Raw genomic sequence first — 13535 nt, 5'->3', positions numbered from 1 at the left:
ACTGCAACAAAAGTAACAAAGTGGACTTGATATGATCACTAAGCTAAAGGCAATCACAACAATGTATGATAAGGTCACCCTAAAATGCTTTAAGAGGGTGCATCCGAGCACAATTGCTGTGTTGCGTGTTGTATTTTAGGGCAGTGCATTCGTTTCAATGGGCTGCCCTATACACAAGACATGCAGAACAAAAGTGCAAGAACAATTTTTAAAATTGTGCAGCACCAAAAAGCATGGTACTGCATTAATGTGTATTTTGGCGGGTGTGAATGGATGCTCATTTGCAAGATGCGTGAGGGTGCCATTAACAATTATAGGCACCATTATAATGGTGCAGGAAACAGTCAGGATTGGTGTGCGCCGTATATTAAAAGGGCAGAGGGACACTTACACTGGGAAACATAAGGAGAGAGAGAGAAGAACACAGTGACATGGTGAAGAATGCTTATTGAACAAGGGAATAAAATAGCAAGGTATTTCACTCACACTCAATTCTGTGCAGTAAGCAGCAGGTTTATGAACCCTGCTCCCTCTGCTTGAGGCCCCCAGCACTGGAACCAGGAAGGTTCAGAGGGATAGACTAATCAGATGGGTGCAAATCACCTTCCTTCCATCTCCTCCACACAGAACTCTGCCCACCACCATGCATGTCACAAGGCTGTTGCTAGTGATGCGTTTTGGGGACATTCCTCTGAGTCCATTGCTCCAACCCTTCCTGATTCAAAAGCCAGTGGCCACAAGCAGAGAGATGAGGTTTCAGGAGCCTGCAGCTTACACATTTAATGCACAAGGTTTTAAGAACATCAATGCAATACCACATTGTATTTTTCCTGATAAAGGAACTCCACTTTGGTTGAGAGAAAAAAGCAATCCCTCTGAATGATCGAAGTATTGAAACAATCTTTGTTGCAGTGTCCTATTTCTGCTCTGAAGTGGCTTGCTTGATCATGGGGCGGACTGACCATTCGAGCACTTGGGCACTGCCCTAGGGCCCAGGGTCTGTAAGGGGCCCCATGAGATGCCCCTGGTACCTTTCATTTACTTTTTCATAGGCTTTTTTTGGGTGTGGGCGAGGACACAGGGGCCCCATGATCCCCTATCGCCCGGGGGCCCCATGAGTTGTCAGTCCACCCCTGGTCCTATGCATACTTGTTCTGAAGAGGAGGGTTTAGTTCATTATACTCAGCTGATGCACTTTCAGTGTCCAGAGAAAAGTTGCAGTGTCTGCATCCATTTAGATATAATTAACCCTTATGACATTTAGGTTGTAGGGAATGCCTAAAAATGTACTTGTTAAATCACAATATGGTTTATGTAGCATTGTATACAATGTGGTGTCAAAACGTTTCCAGACTAGTTTTGTAACATGCCAACAGATGGCAGCACAAGGCTGCACTCACGGTCACAAGGAGTACCAACCTTCATAAGTCAGTGTGCCAAAAGACATTGTCCTGTGTACATCGGGAGCTGTGCAACTGCAGCTATTCTGACCACGTGCGTTACCACATCTGCTATTTCACCATGTACAGAAAGTTAGAACAAGAGCAAATGTAAATTCTCTGTGAAACTGGGCAAATCTGCCACAGAGACTTTTGACATGATTCAGCAAGTTTACGGCGATGCTGCAATAAGTCATTCAAGGTGTTTTGAGTGGCAAGTGCACTTCAAGAGTGGAAGAACATCACTGGAAGACGAGAGATCAGGAAGACATTCAACAAGCTCAACTCTTGAAAATGTCACACCGTTTCGGCAACTTGTGCATGATGATCGTTGGAGAACAATCCATAACATTGATGGCATTGTAGGTGTGTCATAAAGAACAGTCCAGGTCATCCTCACGTGTGATTTGAATATGCACCTGGTTGCTGCAAAGTGCATCCCCAGGCTGCAATGGTCACACTTCCACACCTACCCTACTCGCCAGATTTGGCTCTTGCAGACCTCATTCTCTTCCGGAAGATGAAGACCCAGCTCAAAGATTACCATTTTGACAACATTGTAGAGATCCAGCTTGAATAGCAGAAGGTGCTTGACACGATTAGAAAAGAAGACTTCCAGTACACATTCTAGAAGTGTCAGGAACTCTGGGAACGCTGTATTGCTGGGCAAGAGGACTATTTTTAAGGGAATAGTGTGTAAATGTAGATAAAGTACATTCTTGTAAACAGAGCTAGGTCACAAAACCTTTTGCTACAACCTCATATACCATATTAATTATTAAGTATTATTACTTTTTTTTGCTACTTTTTGCACAAATTAGGAATTACCCTTTAAAAGAAGATTTTTACATCATGCCAGCGCACTTATTAAATAGGTTTTCCTACTTGCCAAATGACTTGCAATTCTATTCTATTATGATTCACGCAGCCTTTCAATACCACACAGCAGGTATGTCTGAGCCATTTTCTGGTTTAGCTTCCAGCATAACCCTTTCAGCTCCAGCCAATTGTTGGCTGAAAAAAATGTCACCAAGCTCATGGGTGAGCTTTAAAACAGTCTAAACACATGAAGTGGTTGAAGTGACAGTAAACTCTGCTTTTTGTTTATATATCTATTCATGTATGTATGCATTGAGCTAAACCTCCTCCAAGTCCCTTTTTTTTTTTACTGCTGTGATCTGACTTCCTGTTAAAGAATGGCTACGTTTCTGGTCGAGGTCTCACTGTATGTAGGAATGTAGCCATCCTCTCTTGTGCACAGGCAAGATGAACTTTGGGATTTGGAGTGTACATACAGCAGTGCACATGGCCGCAACTAATGTGCACTTTTTGTTAAAAAAACAAAACAAAAAAAAACACAGAAGTGAGGGGGAAAAGGAGAGGTTCTAAAGCTCACAGAGTATGTTACAAAGAGGCAGACAAACACAGGAAGAATCAATTGAATGAAAAATAGATGACAGGATCATTAGGTAGTGAATGTGTATGGATTATTTTTGGAGAAGAAGGATATTCTTTAGGGCAGACCTGGGCAAATTGCAGCCCTTTGGTTTTCCTTGTCTGGTCTGTGATGCCTCCACTGTTGGCATGCCTCTCTAAGTCTGTCAGCTTTCTTAGTGAGGAAACTGACAGGTTCAGAGAGGCATGCTGACAGATGTCCATGAGGAGTGCAGTAAGAACTGGAAGGAGAGAGCTTGGGAAGCCAATTGGTACAGGAGAGAGGTTTGGTTCTGCTGGGAGAGCATTGACTAGAAGATATATCTGCACTCTACAAACCCCAGGAGCCCTGCACCTGTTCTTCACTCTAAGTCAGGATCTGCAGAAATCCCTGCTGTACCGATCTCCTCTCCTTCCAGTCACAGTGCTGGCACCTCTGCTAATTATCACCTGAGCATTCAAAATGGAAGATCAATTAATTACCCAGTTAAGTTAATTAGCCCTTGTGCCTGACAGCAACCTCACTGCTTTTACCAGCATGCCCTACATTTACCAATGTTACTAGCAGAGTACATTTCTTCACTACTGCTTCTAAAAATTGTGAGTATACACACCATTCATGTACCTATTATTCCCAGCACCAGGAGTTTGCTTTCTATTTGTTTAGGTAATTACGTCCCTTCCCAGTTCAGTGTTGTTCACCTATTTTACTATACACTAAACTTTGGTTCAGTGCTCCACAACAGTCCCGTTTCGCATATGGCCCTTTGGAAAACTGAATTGCCCACCCCTGGTTTAGGGTCATTTTAAAGATCTGACACTATAACATTGGAAGGTTTCGGGATACAGAGACAAGGAGAAGGGCTGCTGCATTGTGAATTACTGCAAATGTTCATTGCGCATTAAAAGAGAAGTAGAGCCAAAGCTCTTTTGACTTTTCTACTCCTGTAGGTAACAGGAATGCAATTAGTCCTGCACTCCTGTGACCCGTATTCAGCCGACAGTTGGCTAAAGTCCACCGTCAGCTGACATCACTCAGCCGGTCCAGACTCTAGAGAGATCCCGACTTTAATGTCGGGAGTCACCCAGATGCATAATCAGCAGCTGGCTCAGCCTCTCAGTGCGCTGCTGAGAGCCTGAGCCAGCCGCTCCTGCCCCCTCCACAGCCCAAAGCTCCCTGGAGGGCTCTGCGCACTGAAGTCTGAGAACGAAGTGATCAGAGGTCTTTGAACACTCAGTTCTTGATGTAGAGCCAGTGGGGAACAATGGTGTATCTGCCTACAACAGGTAAGTATTTTTTTTTTTTTTTTTTTTTTTAATTCCGCACTTCTCTTTTCAACCTAAGCTCAATGAATGACTGCAGAGACCCAGACAGAAACATATCATTCCAAGAATTATACATTTTAATTTTTTTTTCTCCCTGCTTTCTATATAATATATTTTAAGACAAAATGACTACTGTCAAGACAGCTGCAAACATCCTCACTGACTGACAGATGACAAAGCTGCTGCAAACATCCTCTCTAACTCACAGATGACAAATAAATGATGTGTAGCTTGTTGACAAGTGAAAGAGAGGTCTCTTAAAATGAGATGATATTGAAAGTAAAGAAAATACGCTTTCATTTTTGTAATCAAAGTCTGGCTGCCCTTATCCACAAAATGTTAAATGTACATCATATTACAATGACAGTCTAGCAGAGAATTTGCTGTTTATTCATCAGTAGGGATGTGGCAGGAATCACAGCCATAATAAATATACCAGTACAAGTTACAGATTTATCCCCCAATTTTTTGCCCTGCATCTTCCACAATTACATAAAATGTATTGAATGACATGGTGGGGCCTCCAAAGACAGCACAAACAAATCTGGCATTAAACTGTCAGCAGATTTAATGAATATGACTTTAGCTTTTTTGCTAGCCATGCTGGGAGCAGGTTGTGTACACAGTATGTATTTGTGTCTGATTTCAACAGGTTTTGTTCGCTGCAGCTGCACAGTAAATCATACCGATCAAACAAACTGACCTTGCAAAAAGAAACAGGAAGTGCTCTGAGCTTTAATCACCAAAGGTTGATGGATTAAGATAACAGATATTGATGTTTTTTTATTTGGTGATACATTAAGAACTAAATCTGTAGATTTAGAGAAAACAGAATCCCAAGATAAACCTGGTCTGAAAGTTCTATCTAGCCTATTCATATATCTCACTTATTAATGCTTTTGACTAATGGGATATACGAGTAGATCACTGGTATATATACACAAATTGGATTTTCATATATACTGTATGTGCCAGTAGTTGGTTTCACACATCTATCCAAGTATTAAAAAGAAACTTAGATTTTAGCTGACAATTTCAGCTAAAATCTGCCATGTCCTTGCTCAGACACTTGCCTCAGGACTCTCTTCTTTATTCTAGCCCAGCATTGGCTCTCCTAGAGTTTTAAAGAGGAGCTACAGTTATTTCTAAAGTAATTAAACGTCAACAGCTACAAATACTGTAGCTTCTGACTTTTACTAAAACACACACTTACCAGCCCAGAGATCTAGAGAGGTCATTACTTAGGCCAGTTCTTCGTTGGCATTCGGTTCCCTGGAGCCATCATCTGGGGCTTGTGGGAAGCTGGCTGTGACTTCCTGCAGCTTCACAGCTGGCTGCCCCTTCCTATTCATGAGATGTGCTGCACCTTGTGAATGGACCTGCAGCCCCCTGGAATCTATGACTTGTCTCAGGATGGTGCAGGCAGGGCAGTGGGGGGCAAACTCCCACAAAGATAAGCTAGGTGAAGTGGGAGTGGGTACCTGCTAAAAACAAAAAAACCTTTCCAAAAGTGGTAGAGGAGGGGGAGGAGTAAAAGCAGAACTTCCCTTGTAGGGTAAAGTTCCACTTTAAGTTGGACCACACTTACACCAGAAGGCATTTTATTCTGATGAGTTTTCTATTTTTGATACAGAGTAATCCAATGCTTAAAGGATAAATTCACCTTTAGTAACATGTTACCTGTATTTAGGGTGTAACGTTACCAAAGAGCACCTGCCTGCATTCCCCTGATCCCTCATTGTGACAGTGGGAGGGGGATCCTCTCCCCACACCCGTTAACAGAGGGCTCCACCCACATGGCCATTTCATTAATTCACAGTTTCCTGTGAATGAATGAACTACAACAACTGTCAGGCAGTGCAGCAGACGGCTTGTAGTTCTCAATGAACTGCGAAGGTACTTGTGGCCGCTCTTGTAGTTCATTAATACTTGCTAGATTGCAGGAACAGTTGGCTCGTATGGGAGATACTGGTAGACAGCTTACGGAGAGTCTTCAGGATCCACGCATTGCACTAGAAAGACGTGCATTTATTTTTTAACAAAAAGGTGCCTTTAAGATGTGCACCTTCCTTATTTTTTAAAACAATGCCCTTTTGGAGGTTGCTTTATTGCCCTTTTTAGGGTCTATGTAGGAAATGAAGAATTGGAATACATATTTTTTAAAAGTGTGAAGACCACAATACATTATATAACTATGGTCATCTGTCACAGTGGTCCTGAAGAAGTAGGGAAAATACATCCTAGTGATTTGATAGTAGGTCAGCAGAACAGATCACAGCTCCAAACCTGGAGTTTGCTCAATTTCAAGTGCAGTGTATAAGAAAGCTGATATCCCTTATGTTAACCACAGGATGTCACACCAGAACTTTTTTTTATCATATACGATTTAAGTGAAAACACAATAATTACAAGGGTAATTTGGGTAGTTTGGGGTTTCTAAATATATAATAAAAATGTGTGTATGTATATAGCTTCACAGCGGGGTGCCCAATGCGCATGAGCTAGTAGCGCTGCACCTTGTAAATGGTCCAGCAATCGTCTGGGACCTGTCAAGTGTCCCAGAAGACTATGGGGAGGTATGATGACTTCTACTTCCGACCACCTAGGCAATCGCAGAAAAAGTGGGAGCGGGTACCTGTCACAATCGGGTACCCGCTCCCCAAAAGGTCCCAATCCTTAATGGGGAATGGGGGACACGACCTTAAAGAGGAACTCTCCCTTTTGGGTGGAGCTCCGCTTTAAATAAATGACAGTTTTTTTTATATGATCAGTCATATTTTTAATATCAATGCCAACATTTACAATTTCTGCCAGGGTATGCAAACCTTTGAGCACAACTGTATCTATATCTATCTACACACACACACACACACACACACACATTTCCTATACTATGTTGCAGCAATGGTGTAATGCTGCAGCTGTGCCTGCCAGCTCTAAGCTCCAGAACTGAGCGATTATATGACCGCTGACTGCTCAGTTCTTGGTCAGCTTGGAGAGGAGACCAGCGACTATCAAAATCACTTTTCTCTGCTCTGCCCCTCCAGCGCTGGGTTGGTGAGGGGGTGGTTGCAGCTGGCTTTGGTTCTCAGCTGCGTGCTGAGAGCCAGAGCCAGCTGTCAATCAGGCAGCTGGGTGAATCTGAATAATATGGTTGGGATCCTTCAAAAGCCTGGAGCACCTCTGTGACGTCAGCTGATAGCTGGCAATTATTAGTTGACTCTGGGTTACAGGAGAGGAAAAGTAAGTGCACTCCTGTGACCCAGAAGAGAAATATGGCTTTATTGGATTGTCAGTTCTGTTCACTGCAACAGTGTTGTGATGCAGTACTTTGAAAAAAAGTAGGGCTGACTGACGGTAATATGTAGAAAAGTAAATGGTGTACTTTAAACTGCACAATGACAACGATGGGTGTAGTAATGCAAAGCAGATGGGGCCACAGTCAGAAGTCCCACTAGCACACTGCACTCTGAAAGTAGAGCTATATATTGATTACGGTACGGTGGCCATGGATTACTCATTTTATTTTTCAATCAGTCAACGGTCTGAACGAAAAAAAAGAAATCAAACAAATTCCTGTATTCACACAAGTGAAGTGGATGGAGGAATCCTCTCCACTGGGACATAGTATTCAGACAATGGGACTCTCAGCTGTCAGAATACACTGGTCAGCGGTTGCAGCTGAGCAACAGATAATAATTTTCCTACAAGCTTGTTTGATACAAGTCGATCCAACGATCGACGTCTGTCGAACAGGCATGGTCACACATTGACTGAAATTCAGCCAGTCCCTGCTGAATGTTGATCTATCCATGGCCAGCTTAAGACTCTTGATTTTATGATCAGAAAATAGCCAATAAACCTATCTGCTGTTTATTTTTTCCTTCACATCTCAACCGACAAAAATTGGTCTACTATATACCTCCAGGCCACTTAGGGCAACCACTGCAATTACCAACAAGGAGCAAAGGAACCTAGGATGTTCTCATAGCTCTCAGAGATTCTCCAACATACTAAGGATAGGTGCATTACAAAGGGTGTCTAGAAAAGATTCCCGAGAGGTTATCTGACCATACTTGTAGCTCTGAGAAAATGTGTCATGGGGTTCTACCACAAAGATAGGAACTGAGCCTTACATTACCTGACTAAGGAACCATACCACAGTCCACATGGTATAAAGAAGAAGTGGAAGGTACTACTGAAGTATTTGTAGTTAGTAGTGTGTGAGAAGCTTTTGTGTCACTGCTGAAATATTGACCATATGCACTTCCATATTACCACTTACTGAAAGATTTATTAAAAACGGCTTAAGGTGTTTATCCAAAATGAAAATGGTGCATTTTGTGTTAGAGTAGGGAGGAATTAAAACCCTTGAGAGTTTTTTCTCATCTCTGACCCATTGGAGCGATTTTGTCTTTACTTCCAGTCCAATAAACACAGCAGGAAGTGGGAGGAAATTTCTCCCAAGTGAGGGAATTTTTTTCTTAAGGCAGTAGTCCAGGGATGTGCAATTCCTATCGGCTGATGCCCGAAACATGTAGTTCCGGGCGCCGGGCAGGTAGTATTTTTTGGCCTTAAGCCCTGCTGCGGGCAAGCAGTGGGCTCACTTGTCAGGTGAAGCAATCGGCGGCAGCGCTGCTGCTTTCACACAGTGCCAGCCTCTCCGCGCCCCCCGAGTGAGGTTTCCCGGGCTCCGCTTGTCAATCTGAAGGTCCGGCTCACCGTCGGCTAGGGGTGAAGGAGAAGCCCACAGTGTCAGCCTCTCCCCCACTATATGTCCCAGGCTCCGCTTGCCCATCTGCTGGCCCGAGACTGGTTCGGTGGGTGCCGTGGGATGTGGTATAGGGGAGGGAGGAGAGGGGACATATCTGCTCTGCTCCTTCTCCTGACCCTGGAGGTGATGTGAAGTCGCTTTCCGGTCTCCATTCGACAGATTCCCGGTCATTGAGGCCGGGAAAGAATGTAATGCAGTGCGATGTGCACCGTATTATATTAAGTGTAGTACAGGGGAGACAGGCAGGGTCTTTTAGACCCTGGATGTCTCAAAAAAGAGAACCTGTCACCAAAAATCATCACATGGGGACTTTTTGTTCCATATGTGATTTAAAAAAAAATTAATAAATGTATTTATTTTTTTGAAAATGGAAGTTACACCCAAGCATATAACACCCCCAAATTTTTCAAGGCCCCCCCCCACCCCCACATATGTATACATGCACAAACGTAAAAGCACATGCTTGGTCGCCTATACTACACATGAAAACGCTGATTGCAATACACGTTACATAATGCCGCGCATGCCAGAATGAGAGCCATAATTCTAGCACCAGATCTCCTCTGTAACACTATACTGATTGGGCTTTAAAAGTGTCGCCTATAGAAAATATAGGGTTACTAAAGCTTGTCGCCATTTCACAAGCGCATGAAAATTTAAGGTTTGAAATGCTGGATATCTATTTACCCGCTGCAACCTCGTCTTTTATATTTTACAAAACAATTGGATAATTTATTGCTTTTTGTGCCCTAAAATTAACTTAAGTGTATTTTTTAACTGAAATTTTGTGTTTCCTAGACCTTTGTGATAATATCGTGTGACATGAAAAATTGGAACTGCCGCTATTTTATTCTCTAGGATCTTTGATTTCAGAAAATATATAATGTTTTGGGGGTTTGTGTAATCTTCAGGCCTAAAACAATTTTTTAAACGTGTGCAAATAACGCAAAATCAGCTCAGGCAGTGAAATGGATAAAGGATAAGTCCGACACTCCCCTTTCCTGATGAGTAGCCAATCGGTGCTCTTTACACTGCAAGGTCTCTCCTCTCCCTGCTAGTCCCCGGGGGGCGGGGCTGGAGACAGGCAGGAAGGGGAGGAGGAGATAAACAGAGCAATGTTAAAGATATTAAAACGTTTAAAACACCGATTTAGTCCCTGGACAAGTAGTTTTTTCAAACATTTCCACACCCCTGGTAGTCACAGGAATATTTGGGGGAAAAAAGACATTTACCCACTTCAGTACTAGGCACATTCACCCGTTCCTACCCAGGTCAATTTTCAGCTTTCAGAGCTGTTGCATTTGAATGACAACTGCATGGTCATGCAACATTTTACACATATGAAATTTTTACCATTTTTTTTTTGGAGGATAGAGCTTTCTTTTGGTGGTATTCAATTACCACTGGGTTTTTAATTTTTTGCTAAACTAAAAAAAAATAAAAATAAATTGATCGAAAATTTTGAAAAAATAAACCAAAAAACATTTTCTTTGTTTCTGCTATAAAATGTTGCAAAATGTTTTTTCTTCTTCACTGATGTGCACGGATGAGGCTGCAGTGCCCCGATTATCAGTGTAAAGAAAGCACTGACAACCTTGCCGGGTATTGGCTGTCTCTTCCTCACACAGATGCAGTGTCTGTTTACATGTGATCAGCTGTGAATGGACACAGCTGATCACAGGGTAAAAGGCCGCAATGATTGGCCAGATGCACACCCCTGGCACATTCTGGTAGGATGTCTGTAGATGCCCTCCCAGAACAAGAGCACAGCGCTGTAGCCATCTTTCAGCTATAGGATGGTATTAAGGTGGTTAAAACAAGCCATCACTGACCTCTATAGCTAACTGGACTGTGAAGTAATTAATTCTCAAAAATACTTCATGTCAGATTCAGTCAGTTTTCTAGCAGCCTATAAGCAGCACCTAGTGTGTGTTTACATTAGAAGAGTGAAGAACTGTCATGATTAAAGATTTTAGTGCTTCTAAAAGGTGTTTAGTTTTTTTTTTTGGATAGGTGTTTATTATTATTGTTTTATTATTGTTTGCTTCTCATATGAAGGTTGATGATTAACCCCCTGCTGCCCAAGCCAATTCTGACACTTTTCACATACATGTAAAAATCTGCATTTCTTTACTAGATAATTACTTAAAACCCCCACATATAATACATTTTCTGAAAGTGAAGTCCCTGGATAAAAAAATTTGTTTTTGCAGTTTTTTATCTCACGTGATATTTGCGCAGCGGTTGCAGAATGCTAATTTTTTGTAAAAAAAATACACTTTAAAGAATTTTAGAGCACACAGACACAATTTAATACCCAATTGTCTGCTAAAACATAAAAGATGATGTTACGTGGAGTAAATAAATCCCTAACATATCATGCTTTAACATTATGTGTGGTCTCTTTATACTTCGATCTTGCTTACTGAAGAGCAACCTGATGATGGATCAGAACATCATTGATACAATGTAGTCACTTTACTATAATTGTTTTTTTGTATGAATATTTCTACACTACATTCTTTACTATCGTATGACCTAATTGCAATCTGTGATGGGTCTATGAAAAAAAAATCAAACGTTTATTGAACCATAAAAACATATGGTAGTAAAATGGTTATTGACAGCAACATTTAGGAACAAAATACTTATGTTTTAAAATATTTGGTCCCTACAGAATGACTTCACTTCACATCGGTGTTAGCTAGCTCCAAAAAAGGGGAAGGAGGTACACTTTATTTTGTAGTTGAATTTTTTTTATGCTTGAGATGATTTAACTTTATAAATAAGCAGATAAAACAGAGTGTGATCACTCTAGCTTCGCATCTCATCAAGGCTTACAAGTATAACCAATTGTAGGCTCAAGGCTTCTGTTCGCTCAAGTACAACATAATATACCACACAAACAATTGATATACTATACAAAATTCTTCATAAAAGTACAGCAGGAGGGCAGTCCCGCTAATGTGTTTCAAGCATAACACTTATGGCTGAAATCCGTCAGCAAAACTACTCTATTTATTTACTAATGCATTTTCAGATGACTTATTCCGGGCTTTTGTTAGAATTTCTTTAATAATATGCACTCTCTTGTATCAGCATATACATTGCTCCTCCAATGAATACACCATCTATGTTAATTTTTTTGTTTCTTATTTCTTTCCATCTTCCTTGTTATTTTTTTTTTCAGTGTACATACTGTATATTATATGCATAACATTAGATTAGAGTATAAAATAAAAAGTCATATTCATAAAATTACTAGTGAGGCAAGATAAATACAAGCATTGCATAAGAACATACCTCTTCCCTTCCTTGAGCAGTTTAATGACTGGTAGACTGGAAAAGAAAGCATATGATATGTTAGTAAATATGTTAAATAGTTATATGCTTTCTCAGGTTTACACAAACAAGCCCTACATGGTATATACTGATATGTGTTGGGAGGATAGAAGGATAGCCCAGCATCAGTCTAAGTAGTAGAGTCCAGGAACACCACCATTTAAAAAGATGACCCTGCAGCACCATCATGTGGTTGAATTGAGTAACTACATTCCGGTTTGGTACAACTAGCCTAAAAATGTGAGATTTTGCATTCTGTAAAAAAGGAGTTAAATTTGTTATTCTCACTTTGCTTAACCACTTGCCCTCCAGAGGATTTACCCCCCTTCCTGACCAGGCCATTTTCTGCATTATGGCGCTGCGTTACTTTAAGTTACTGAAAATTGCGCGGTCATGCAACACTGCACCCAAATTAAATTTATGTCTTTTTATTCCCACAAATAGAGCTATTTGACAATTTTGAGGAAAAAAACAATATTTTTAAATTTTTGCTAACAAACAAGTCCAGTAAAAAAAAAAAAAAATTAAAAATTTTTTTATTTTGTCATAAATTTAGGCCGAAACGTATTCTGCTACATGTCTTTGCTAAAAAAAAATCCCAATACAAGTAAATTAACTGGTTTACATGAAAGTTATAACGTTTACAAATGACGGTATATATACTGAGATTTTTTTTATTTTTACTAGTAATTGTGGCAATCAGCGACTTAGAGTGCGACTGAGGAGGGCATTTTGACACTGAGGGGAACTAACTTGGTGTCACTGACATCCTCAGTCATACCAATACAGTGATTAGTGCTAATAACATCCACTGACACTGTACTAATGGCACTGAGCAGGAAGGGGTTAACATGTGGGGCTATCGAAGGGTTAATTGTATGCCGTTTTGGATACTGAGCTGTCTTTGTGCTTCACTTTAAGCACACTGCTTTGCATGGCTGTGCTATGCACAGCAGTGTGCAGGAGTCGACAGGGGAGAGAACTGTTTTGTTTACAAACAGTTCTCCCATCAGAGATGCTCAGCAATCAATGGGCGCCAGCGTGTAATCACCGGCTGGGACCCGGTGATAGATAGCCAAGACAGCAAATGGCGGCGCAGGTAGGGCTCGCGTGCGCCCCCTACCTGGAAAAGCAAAATCACGTATATATACGGAATTTTGAGCAGCCATGCCACCCTGTAACAGTACTTCTGCTATAGGGTGGACGGGAAGCGGTTAATG

General features: G+C 41.3%; 1 protein-coding gene across 1 annotated transcript in view; it reads right to left on the bottom strand.

Annotated features, from left to right (window-relative positions):
- RPAP2 (RNA polymerase II associated protein 2) overlaps positions 1 to 13535 on the bottom strand; it is an 88906-nt gene that overhangs the window by 65198 nt on the left and 10173 nt on the right. Inside the window, exon 7 of the mRNA XM_089668940.1 lies at positions 12277 to 12312. Within this exon, the coding sequence (XP_089525066.1) occupies positions 12277 to 12312 (36 nt within the window). The remainder of the gene's footprint in view (positions 1 to 12276; positions 12313 to 13535) is intronic.

Source organism: Staurois parvus, unplaced genomic scaffold, assembly GCF_062004578.1.
Source record: "Staurois parvus isolate SC_StPar_1 unplaced genomic scaffold, SC_StPar_1.0 ptg000066l, whole genome shotgun sequence".
Taxonomy (NCBI): domain Eukaryota; kingdom Metazoa; phylum Chordata; class Amphibia; order Anura; family Ranidae; genus Staurois; species Staurois parvus.
Note: the sequence above shows the minus strand (reverse complement) of the source record. Positions and strands in the feature narration are given on the sequence as shown.